This window comes from Diospyros lotus, chromosome 5 (genome assembly GCF_014633365.1).
Source record: "Diospyros lotus cultivar Yz01 chromosome 5, ASM1463336v1, whole genome shotgun sequence".
In the NCBI taxonomy this organism is placed as follows: domain Eukaryota; kingdom Viridiplantae; phylum Streptophyta; class Magnoliopsida; order Ericales; family Ebenaceae; genus Diospyros; species Diospyros lotus.
Window position 1 is genome coordinate 2,469,468 of NC_068342.1, and position 12,693 is coordinate 2,482,160.

General features: G+C 36.1%; 1 protein-coding gene across 2 annotated transcripts; it reads right to left on the bottom strand.

Annotated features, from left to right (window-relative positions):
- Positions 1 to 1,182: 1,182 nt before the first annotated feature.
- LOC127802577 (uncharacterized) lies at positions 1,183 to 11,602 on the bottom strand. Of its 2 annotated transcripts, none has more exons than XM_052338460.1 (15): positions 11,465 to 11,602; positions 9,742 to 10,387; positions 9,515 to 9,592; positions 8,569 to 8,815; positions 7,335 to 7,487; positions 6,543 to 6,782; positions 4,258 to 4,518; positions 3,682 to 3,915; positions 3,332 to 3,570; positions 3,053 to 3,256; positions 2,821 to 2,913; positions 2,621 to 2,728; positions 2,183 to 2,498; positions 1,951 to 1,998; positions 1,183 to 1,464 (listed from the first exon to the last, which is right to left on the bottom strand). In XM_052338460.1, the coding sequence occupies exons 2-15, from the start codon at positions 10,198 to 10,200 to the stop codon at positions 1,433 to 1,435; spliced, it is 2,712 nt and encodes a 903-aa protein (XP_052194420.1). In that variant the 5' UTR covers positions 10,201 to 10,387; positions 11,465 to 11,602; the 3' UTR covers positions 1,183 to 1,432. The 2 variants fall into 2 exon arrangements, with proteins under 2 accessions (XP_052194420.1, XP_052194419.1); XM_052338459.1 differs by having other exon boundaries at positions 2,124 to 2,498.
- Between the last annotated feature and the right edge of the window lie 1,091 nt (positions 11,603 to 12,693).

Genomic DNA, 12,693 nt, shown 5'->3' on the forward strand with positions numbered 1-12,693 from the left:
ATATGGACCCCAATAGTATTCTATTATTATTATTATTTTCAAGATGCTATAAAAACTAAAATAGTTTTAGGTCTATGGTTTTATAAACGTGACGGTAACAATGATTTATTTTAAATTAACTTATAAAAGGACATCTTAATACATAAAATTTATTTCTCTCTAAAAATTAACAAGAGTTTTATATTTATAGTGCGACATTATCGTATAAAAGTTAATTTTTCAAATAAAATAGATGAATTTAAATTAATTTATTTTGTCTTTTTTCTTTTTTGTTAATTCAATTCAATTCTATTTTAAATTTTCAAAAGTTGTTTTTTTTAGTTTCATTTTGAATATTATAATTTGATTTTTTTTTAACTGAATAGACCAAAATTATCAAAATAATTAAATTTGCAATAAATACTATTTAACTTTAAGCTATTTACAAAGCACCACTAAATAAGCATAAATTTATGACAATAATTACATTCATTAAAATGACTTTAACTTCCTGCTCTTTTGAAGATTGTTATTTTGATAAAATTCAATCATTTTGATTAATTTTGGTTAATTTAGATATATTAAAATTTTAAATTTTCAATTCAATTCAAGTTTGTTATATATAATCTAATTGTTAATGAACTAAATTAATAGAATACTCACCTTTATATATTTATAAGCAATATTTTTCTTAACTTTAAAAAAAAAATTACAATGTCTTATAATACTTGTAATATATAAAAAAAAATAATATTATTGCAAAGCAAATACCTCATTCTAGCCAAGTATAACCAATGAGATATTGATCATCATGTGAATATCACTATTAATGATCTCCAAAATTTGCCTGATTATTAAATAAATGTTCTCTCCCCATTCTAGCAACCAGAGTAGTAGAAATCAAACATCTCTAAAAACATAGGTTCATCCACCATTGATAGACTTAGTTTGTGTGACTTGTGAACTATTGCGTATACCTAAGATTTATCCAATACATACCCTTAAAATAAAGAAGAAAAAAAAAATCATCACCTCACATGAAGATTGTTTTGCCACCACATTGCCACAGCCATTGACAAAATGGCACCTTTCCGAGACAAGCAATCTTCTTGGGCAGCCAAGTGCTACTTCCCCACCATTAGGACAAGAAAAAGGAAAATCACTAAGCCTAAATCATCTCATATTTGGAAGTTCTTTGAGAAAAGTTCAAACTTTATCATCCCTGCAAACCATTCTTATAGCTTGTTTCAGCATTCATATTCACAGTTGGCATCCACAACCAGAAAGCCAAACACAATATCTTTAATCATCACATCACAAACTCTCACGGGGTTGCATATTATATGCATATAAAGTCTCCATATTTATAGCTTAAGAACAGAACCACACGACAGTTCCATCCTCAGTGATTCAATCAACGAGTGCGCCGCATCTCCCCTGAGAAGAGGATCAACTAGCAAATCATCACCGCTTTCTGCGTGCTACCTGCAAATAAAATCAGATGACTATTAAAAAGGTGAAATTAGCTTATCATGCCAAAAAAAAAAAAAAAAGAACACATTAAGTGATCCATTTAGATGGACTAGACCCTAGTTAAATTCCAATCAGCACTTCAGTGAACGAGCGTGCTGCATTTCTAGTTGTTTCATTCAGTTCCATTTGTCCAATGGCTTGGTTCTATTCCCAACGTTGAAAACCGACCTAAGTTGGTGTATTTTACATAGATGTCAACCAGAACCAACCTAACATGTACACCCTACTGATGGTTTAGGACAAGAAAGCCTTCGCCAACAAGCAAGACGAAGAATTGTACATAAAATACTTGTTTATTGTACAATGAAAGTGGAACATAGTTCCTTGTAACATCCTAGCAACCTAGGCAGCATTCCCCAATAAAAATACCGAGGCAAAGTCCCAATAAATTAGCTAACAAAGGAAAATAGATGCAACTTCATTTCAATGAAAGATTACCTTGCCAACACTTGTATTCTGCTTCCTTCCTCTTATACTTGAAGATCTCTGTTTCCATGCAGCAATGACAGTTGATTACCATGAAGAACATATACTTTTTAATTATAATAAAAAGGGGAAATAACTTTTTCATCTAAGAGATGGAACACCCTGGAGAAATGTGAATGTTATACCTGCAATTCTTGTGATCCCTCAGAATTGCTAGACACAGCCACATTAGGAAGCTGCTTACCAGGGAACTTCATCTGCATGGTTGACATCATTGACATCATGGTAGCCATTTGAGCTGCCATTTGCACACATGTCTGCTCCATGACCATCATTCTCTCTTTCATCTCACGTACCTCTGCATTAGCCTCTGAGACAATTCTCCTGGCTTCAGCAGGACTAGGTTTTGGACCCCCAAGATCAGATGGGACAGGACCCAACCCATAAGTGCGTGCACGTCCATTTCTATCTTGCCCCATGACTTGAAAGAATACATCATCTTCAACAGTAGTATTTTGTGAGGTTCCCTGGTGTTGAGCAGCTAGTTCACGAAGTTGGGACTGTATAAGAATAGAGCATTCTAATTATACAATTGATCATATAAAACAAACCAAAGCATAAATAAAATGGAATAAAATCTTTGAAAAAAGGTTAAATTGCATAATTCAACACCACAACATACAATTATTGATGATGAAGCCTCATTCACAGGCTGACCATCTTTGCGAGTACGAGTCAGTATGAATAGCTCTGCCTGGGACAGTTCCTTCCCATCAGGCCTCTTCTCACGCTATGATTAACAACAATTATTAGAGTGTCAATCTATCCTGAGAAAACGTGCAGCAACATTGCAATTTTAAGTTTCTTCAGTTGTGAAACTACCTGCTCCTCACGTATTCGGGCAAAGCTCTTTGTGCCTGTTGTGTGACTTAACTTCTGCCTTCTGCGATTGGCCTTATTTGTGACACTGCGATCCTGTATAAAAGCATGCATATACACAATGGTTTCAGTTTCCATTGACAACAAGAAACAGATAGTCAAATGTCTTATGTAGCATCACATAAGCACACAGAGGACTAGCATGTGAATTCTGTAATCATCAGATAGAACATACCTGTGCTTCTTTCGAATTCCAAAAAGAAACAAGGATCCTCCACTGATCTGGAAGGACCCTTGCATCACAATCTGCAAGCCGCTCCTCATTGGTCTCGTGGAGATCATAATGTACAACTTTTAAATTAGCTTTCCAGTTCCTCCATTTTGTGCCAATGGACTTCAAGATCCAACTTTTGCTTTTTGGGTCAATATCAAACTTTGACTGGACATGTAAGTGACAAATGTCAGTTTACTAAAAATGTATATGTAAATGTGTGTCAAGAACTATCTTCAATACCTGAACTTGCTGCCACATTTTCTCCTTGTTCTCATCTGGTAATGCCCTCCAATCAATATAATTAAGGGGCGCCATGTGCCCATTCCGGGCAATGGTGCCAAGGAAGTTGGTCAGTTTGGGAGCTTCAAGGCCAATGGGCTGCCCAAGCTCATTGGTGGCAATAAGTATCTTGCCTTCAGTATTCCATACATTGAGGCAGCGTGTTGGGCCACGTCCTTTCCTCCTAATGCTGCTAGAAGCTATCAAATTAAAGAAAGAGGAAAGAAAAGGAATGAACAATCATGTCTAAATTGGAAGCTTCAAAAGGTACCATGTTCATAAGTGAACATACTATGCTTGAAATAACATACCTGCATTACCCGTATCTGTGGCAGCTTGTGTCTGGCAAGAGCTCATCAGGACTCTGCAAGTCCCATGATGAGAGTCATGTGGTGGACCACAACTTGATGAGGGTTGATGGAGTTTCATTTGGCTTGGAGTTCTGTCACTCTGCTGTGTCATTGGGCTGGCAAGGTACCTAGGCTGGTGTTTGCTGCACCTTATCATAGACTCTGCAGGTGGCGGTGAAGAGGAAAAACGTTCTTCTACAAATAGGTAAGCATACGGCTATTATTAAGCAAAGGACTCGGATTTATTAAAAAAGCAGGCATAAACAGTTGCATTTTCAGTATTGGAGAGTGACAAAAGTACTGGGCTGTATCTAAAAAATTGAAGGTAGGGTCACCACTGATTTATTAAGTTATTAAGTCATAAGCATGAAGCTGCTAAAGGTTAACTTGATTCCAGATGTAGTTGAGATCCTACATTGGAAAAGGCATACTAAAGCATGGCTCTAGGCTCCAGCTGTTAGCATGCACAGAAAATCTGGTTGAAGACATAAAAATTAGCTATGCTCCTGATCAAATCACAAATCTGACACAACATACCTGCACTATCTATTTCCACACCAGGATCCAGCTGGACAAAGCTAGGATGCAGCGGACTAGAGATAAGGCAGCCCTGTCCCTGGGGTTGATGTTGCTGGCCTCTGCTAGGTGGGGGCCGATCTGGAAGTGTATTGCCTGAAGTTATCTGATCTTGATGTCCTTGGCTGATGTAGTCATTCATTGGGCCAATTGGGTATTTACGCCCACGTTTGGTGAGTCTTATCATGGACTGTTCAGGAGGAGATGAGTAGAAGTCTTCTCCTATAAAAGGATTGAAGTTGGCATTATTCCAAAAGAACATTACATTGATGCATTCAATAGACAAGGCCACACATGGCAATAGATCAAGTTAATGTTGTAAGCTATATGTAGCTTCAAGAGGTTACATGATAATAAACAAACTTAATTGAGATCCTAGGAAGAGAAAAGTATATATAGCATGTTTAAACAGTGAGCCAATTCTGCACATGCACAATATAGCATCAGGTTATCATAAAAGACTCGCCCATTTAAATTCATTCACTGATCGAGACTTCTTTTTCCATTATTAATAGGGTGGAAAACTTCACAGGTATTCTATATGGAGATAATCATAACAAGTTTAAATATCATTTGATCAAGTGGAACCATGCTTGCCTTAAACAGAATAAGGGCGGTTTAGGTATTAGGACATCAGACCTTTCCACAAAATGTTAATTACTAAGTTGTTATAGAGGTTTGTCAGCAAGGTACATGGTATGTACATGACAATGATGACTTCCAAGTACACCTGAGAGTCAAGGGGTCCACAAGTAAGATTTATTCCACTTATGAGATTGGTTTGTGAAGGTAGGAGTGATGTCCATCAAAGATAAGAAGAGGGAGACACAATTAAAATAGTTTGGCCATGAGAGAAGAAGACAACTACTAGCACATGTGAGAGGAAGTAGAAGAAACTGATGAAATTCACAACTTTTAGATAATTTACTTTTGCATGGATTAAAACATCAATCTTTGCAACGTGACCAAGATGAGGATGCTAAGATGGATGTGCCATGTGCAGCTACTGTAAGAAAAGTCAATTTAGAATGGTGTTAATTTGTAATAAGATTGGAGTGTCTCTTCAATAGAGCGTGAAACATAGTTAAAATAGTTTGGTCATGTAAGAAGAAGATCAATAAAGGCTCCTGTAAGCAAAGTGGATCGAATGAAACTAGTATTTAGCTAAAAAAGACACAGAAACATGGGGAAAAACTTTGTAGGAGACACTTAGGTATGATATTAGTTATAAAAGTCTTGCAGAAGACAAGGCCATAAATAGAAATGAATGAAGAGCTAGAATTCATGTAGCCAACCCCATATAGTGGGACAAAGGTTAGGTATAGTGTTGTTAACTTTGCACGGACCCAGGTAGAGGGATCTTCTAGATTCCTGCATATTCTTTTATTGAGGTTCCCCTCTTTAAGCATTCTTTTTAATTATATATGCTTGTTTATTTAAAAAAAAAAAAAGGACTAGTCGTTGAAAAACCAAAACTAGACATTGTGCACAAACAGACAAGTGCTGAGGCTCAGTACAGTCAACATGGCGTTTGAAAAGCAGTGAAAAAACCTATTTGGTTCTCTAAGCAAATGCATGGCACTTAACAATGCTAAAGAAATTGCCCTGCCTAAAAGCTCTGTTGGAGCCGCATACGGATAATGTCTGAAAAGCAGGAAACCAACTGTATGCTACTCAAATTAGCAAGGATTTTATCTGTACATTGCTCTACATGGAGGGCCTCCAGCTTTGATGTTGAGGAAGGAAGAGCAGTCCCCACAAATACTATAAGCAACAGCAGTGCCTGGAGAGATTGTTTGTATAGTGCTCAAATAATGGAGCACTTACAGAAGGCTAGGTAGAAGAGAGGATTTGGTTTGAAAGGATAAATTAAAGTGAACATTCAAACCCCATATAGATGTTAGAATGAAGAAAGCATACAGGTAATTGACCAGTCCTATTCTCAAAACATTAATGATATAACTTCTTTCATTTTCTTTTTTCTACTCTCTCTCTCTTTTTTTTTGGAGGTACATCATTACTTGATAACAGTAACAAGTATCATAAATGATGCATAGGCTTGTTTGAATCAGTGTTCCATTATTATCATGTAATAAGAAAGCATATCATAAGTATTTGAAAACATACCACAGGATCTCAACATGGTTAAAAATGTGCATGGATAGTTATTATGCGTTTTATCATGCAAACTGTTGAGCTGTTAAACTTAGCTGAACTACAGCAATCTTGAGTTGAACATGTGTTACCTGCATTGCTGATATCTATTCCATCAAATGGCTGAGAATGCTGCAGCTGCCCAGAGGTTGGCTGGCACTGGCAAGACCTTTGGCGGGATTCATATGGATGGCCACAGCTCACTGATGGCAGGTGCTGCTGGAGTTGTGGTTGGCTGAGCCATAAAACTCCCTGCTGTGAGCAGGTTGGTCTGTCATTTAGAGGATCCACTTGACACCTATGTCCCCGTGGGCTCCGTCTCAAGGTAGAGCCTACAGAAGAAGGTAAATGTGAACGTTGTGAAAAACAAGAATAATTGTTAAGGATGAAATAGTATGCACAGTTACCTAGCAAAAATAAAATAAAATAGCATGCACAGGATGCAAAATAAGGTGCATTATATACAGGCAATGCATTATGTAATTAACAATTGCCACCATAGAGATAAATGCAATATGAAGGAGTCAGCAGATTATAGTAGCAACTATCAAGTTATGATTATAAGGGGCTGCATGTAGCATCCAGAAGTCAAGAAGTATTGTTAGTTAATGTGGTTCATCAAAAATGTTTGAAGCCATAAGATCACTCTATCCAAGGCGGAAGGCAAATCAAATGAATGCTAAAACTCACAACAACTGAAAAACACAAGGAAACAAATGTGTTGAATGTCAATAGACAAACAGCTAGCCCATCCCTACAAAAGCACAAGCATATCACAGAATGCACCTCAGCAAGGTGCAAGTATATTTGCAGTATCATTCAATGCATGGGAAATTCAAGTTAGATTGTCCCAGATAAAGCTGGAAAAATAGCATACAGTATACCTTTGATGCCAACACTTGTACCAGCCTGTGGATTGGAAGTCTGCCGCCGAACAGAGCCCAACTGACACTGGCAAGTCCTCTGCATGGACTGATATGACTGGCTATGTTCATGCATGCTGCACCTTGTAGTTGGAGGAGGTAAGTGTGAATGTCCTTCAGCAAAGAAACACATATAATTATTTCATTTTACATGTTACATTTTTTAGTTTGATAATGATAAGTAATAGGACTTATCTTCACTAGCCATCAAAGGGATGCAACCCATATAACCAAAGGAGCAAAGGTGCGATATTATGCAGCAGGAATGCACCAATGAAAGTTGACAAATTAGTTTTAGAGACTCCACTAATGTATTTCCTTAATGGTCCTCCATGGACTTCGTCAAAGCAAAATATTTGTATGCAATGTTTGTCTAAAATAGAATTGACTGTTCCCCACCTTTCCTATAAATATTTTGAACATTCACTTAGGGTTGTAAGTGAAGGGCATTGTATATTTACCAACATTGTTCCAAGAGTTTGTTCAATGATGATGTCAAACATTTTGTGTGCCCAATATGCAAGAAAAATATGCTCAAGAATGATAAAGACCAAAAAAAAAAACAAACAAAACAAAAAAACAAAACACATCTACAGCCCAATATACATTTTCACTTCTTCAAAACTTAGCTAATTCACCACCAATTAATAGTTAATAATAATCACAAAGAAAAGCTAGTAGGCATGATGTTCTGCAATGCCTTCTGCAGCAAAAACAATATTGCTAAAATCATACATTTAAGGAAGGGTTACAGTGCATCAAATTGTAATGTTGGCAAAAAGTTGAAAAAAAAAGGAAGAAAAACAAAGAAAGAGAGAAAGAACTTCTCAGAAAGTTAAGGAATAGAATAACAAATTACAATGGGAAAAATTGTACATGGAAAAAGATTGCCAGGACTGATGAAATGCAAAAAAGCCCAAACTGGCTATTTGTTTGAGAGATACAATATTGCATGTGATATCATGTTTAAGATGCTCAAAACCACAACTGCACTCTTCACAACACAGAGAAGAGATTGGATTTTTGTATTCACCAAACTATATGAAGATACCATATTGTTGTGTTCCACAACCAATTGAAATCCATATTTAACTGGCAAAGCAAGAATTTAATGACCTACTCAGAATTATTAGCCAATGTTTGCATGTTGAAGAAAATCAAATTCAAAACTTGAGAATGAACCATCAAGCCTCACCACCAATATCCTCCTGTTGTTCCCAATATAACCCAGCTTCTGTCCATAACTGTGTGAAACTTTTCTTCACCTGCTTCATGAGCTCCAAAACATGGCCTTTTCTATTATACTTATGACACTGATCCCAGATATGCTGCACATCTCTTAAAACATCCTTTGAGTTCTTGTACTCTACACCATTTTGAAGGTTGCTGCATATTGTGCCAAAATCCACAGGTGTACCTGTATTAATAAGATCAAAATACTCCTGGTTCCAGCGCCACGGCACGAACCACCAAAAAGAAAAAAATAAAGATTAGTTAATAATACAGAAGGAAGACATGAAAGAGTAGCACATGACAAAGCAAATTCAGTGAAAAATGTACAACACACCAAATATTCATAATAGAGATTAGAAAACAACCAACATGCCAATACTTAATAATACAAAAGGAAGACGGGAAAGAGTAGCACATGACAAAGCAAATTCAATGAAAAATGTGCAACATACCAAATATTAATAATTTAATAAACAGACACCGTCTCAAAGTAATCTATCTATACTTCCCCTTCCTGAGTTCAGAAGATAATAGTTTAGCATAAGCCTTTCCAACATCCTGTTATTCTAAGAATAGCAAGAAGAAAAGGTTGATTGTAATTGAAGGAAAGAAGATGATGCTCAGACATGAAGAAATGATATGTGCAATGGTGTTCTCCATCCTTGCATAATTAATTCACCATTAACTCTTGCAAAGATAACAACATTGATTAAACAATAATATTCCATCCTCCCACCCCTAACTAAAGCCCTTAATAACCAACATCAACCACTAGACAAAAAATTCACAGATTTACTTCCCCCAACCATTTTGGTTCAAATATATTGCATCTTAATGACCACATACATAATTAAGAAAGCAGCTCTTGTAACAAATCTGAAAGCATATTTAAAGTAGTTCATACTTACAGGTATTCCCAGTGCAATAGGATCAGCTGGAACATTGAAGGGCTTAGCTGCATCCATTTTCATAACCTTCCTAATCACCTATGAACAGACAAGATGATTCATGAATAAGCATGGAATTCTAGAAGAAATGCCATTTGTTCGTTCACTCAATAGGTACCAACAAATGGGCAATGCATAAACAAATATATATGTATATTTCACTATGCATTGTTACTTATATGTCATACCGCCAAAGCAGCTTCTAATTCTTGCTCTTTATATTGTGAATCCTGAGACATGTTTGGTTCTTTTGGGTGCATCTGTTCTTCCTGCTCCAGGACTGCATTAAAACTTGGATTTATGCCTGATGAAGAAAGACCCCTTGATGATCTAGTCATTCTGCTCCTAGCTTTCATTGAGAGATCAGCACATTCCACTGCATTTGTTTCAGGAAATGACCTCATGCCATCTTCCATGGCCGCATCAATTACTTTCTGGTTTTTAGAGCCTCCTTGCTGCCTGCTTCTATGGTTGCCATTTTCTTCCATTCCAATTTCTATTCTATTGTTAACTTCAGTATCATCAGGATCTTCCAGGCCCAAGTTACCTCGAGTTTTTAGACTCACAACATTAGGAGATGCCTCCTCTGCACCCATCACATGGGCAAGTTTTGGCTTGCGTCTGCCACTACTACACTTACGTTTCATAGTGTTGTTACTGACTAGCTTTAAGAAGTATAACTTTTTCAGGTGCAAAGTTTTTCAAGTGCCAAAGCTTCTGCCAAGCAGGTATTAGCCAACTTGGTTCAGATCCGCAGCCTCATCCCAAAAGCCACTAACCAAAGTGACATTCTCTAAATGGTCTTCATTTCCAATAAGCATTTCATGTGCAAAGCTGCAAAAGCATAGCAAAATAAAGCTCCATGAATTCCCCAGATGATTCACCAAAAAATAAAAGAGGGACAGCAAAGGAACAAGAGCTATGTTCCCCAAATAATGGACTCCAATGTCAATGTTTTTAATGGGTTTCCTCTGGCATAGAAATCATTTCTCATAAGATAACTCCAAGTATCAGGGTTCAAAGTTATGTCTCCCGTCAACAAGCAAACAAGAACTCTTAGTGGCTGCCATGGTCAGAAAGAAAATTTAAAAAAAAAAAAAATGAAAGAAAGAAAGAACTACCAGTGGTTTATTCACTTCCAGTAACAATGTTTAAGGTGTGTTTCTCAGAAAACTAAGTTAGATTTTCTTTTCTTTGCTAGGAAAAACCAAGTTAGTTAAAAGTTCTTAGATAATATTCGTTAAATATTTTCACTGCAATTTCCATCCCAATATAAACAAAAGCGCATGCATCATCAAAAGATCAGACTGGCTTATCCGAACCTCACTTCTGTATAGAAAACCATTTTCAGTTCTCACTTTTTTTCTGTCAATGACGGTATAAACAACGTGAAGGGTAAACTCTGTAAATCATTGTGAACCATTTTCAACACCTCTTGCATTAGACTAAAAATCCCATTCAGAAAACTTTACTCTAGAAATACCTCCTAAATTGTCGGTCACTATTCTTGTTATCAAATAGCACGAAAAGAGAGTACATGCAGAGGCCCACGCAAATATCAAATGAATAGCAATTCCTAATCAAATAACGGGATGAAATATAATCCCATTTCAAGCATTGATGAAGAAGGAGGAGGGAGGGGGGGGGGGGGTGGAATACCCTAGTATCCAACAAACTAACCCAGTATATTGGAGTAAAAAACAAACGCAGGCGCCAAAATAACAGCCATGCAAGTCGCGATCGCTTGATAAGTCGAAGTAAAGGACGATTCCGAGCGATGAAATTGAAAGGAAATCAATTGAGCGTACTATCATCTGATCGAAACAGATTGATCCTGTAAAACTAGACAAAGCACCGAAGGAATTGACGCCCTAGTCTATCAAAGCTGCATAGATGAAGAGATTATCATACCTCTTCTCAGTGATTCACAAAGGCGTCGACGCGAAACCCTCGAGAAAGCGGCTCGAATGAATGAGAGAGTACAATTGAGAAAGGGTGCGGGGAGAGAGAGAGAGAGAGAGAGACAGAGAGTGAGTGAGTGGAGTTAACAGGAGAGGCGCATTCAGTTTATGTATTTAACGGCGTTTGCAAAACAAACGTCGTTAAAAAGCACATTCAGCCGCGAAACGCTGCGAGTACGTTATAGCATCGCTGGCGATTTTTATATTTTTACACATTTGTAATTCCAAAATACTATTTGTATACTTAAATTTAATATTTTTATATGACATTATGTATTAATATATTATATATTTATATTAATAAAATATATAATCTAATATAATATATTAATATATAAATATCACTTAAAATATCCAATTTGAGTATTCAAATAATATTTATATTTTTTATTTATTTTTTAGTCTTTATAGCTTAAATGTGCCGGACAAATAAAGTAAGCCCAGCTTTAATATATCATGCATAATTGTTAATTATATTATTATGAAATTAATATCATCAATACAATACTTTTTTAAAGTTATGTTTTAATGGTAATGATTGATTAGTAATATTTATTATATTCAAGTGTAACTAAATTAGAATAATACAATACAGATTTTTTGAGTTAGCTCACCTATGTAGAATCGTGATTTTTTATCCTTTCATTATAGCGTGTGTGTCACTCAAGGTATAAGAGCATAATAACTTGATGTCATAAAATTGTAAATGTATGCTACAAGCACCATATCTCTAATATTGTTAGTATTTCACGTTAATGATGACCATTAATAATTTTGGTCGCAAATTTCATTTTTAAAATTTTAATTCTTTTATTATCATGTACCTTCTTTGTCTCTCCTGTTCCCTGTCTCCCTCCCTCACATTCATCAAAAACCTATCACATTAGAGGTCTCCATTGCAAAGCCCCAAATGCTAAGTGACTTCTAAAGATAGTCCATGTTATTTTTGATAAAAAAAAAAATTATTGACCCCGATTGCTGACCCCGATTGCGTTTCTGACAATACAAAGAGTTTCAAATCAAAGAGTTTCAAATAATTCATGTAAAATGTCCAAATATTATTAGTTGACATAAAGTATAATTATGCCCTCAAACTCTTCTCTTATAATTATTTGGCTCCTCAAATTAAAAGTGAACCTATCATGTCTTATCAACTTTTAATTTTACTACAATCACACA

Excerpts from the sequence above, each read along its gene's own strand:
- LOC127802577 (XM_052338459.1), bottom strand. The coding sequence starts at position 10,200 with ATGAAACGTAAGTGTAGTAGTGGCAGACGCAAGCCAAAACTTGCCCAT. Across the intron at positions 9,593-9,741 it reads AATTAGAAGCTGCTTTGGCG|GTGATTAGGAAGGTTATGAA; the intron begins GTATGACATATA and ends GTCTGTTCATAG. Across the intron at positions 7,488-8,568 it reads ACAACAGGAGGATATTGGTG|GACATTCACACTTACCTCCT; the intron begins GTGAGGCTTGAT and ends TCTTTGCTGAAG.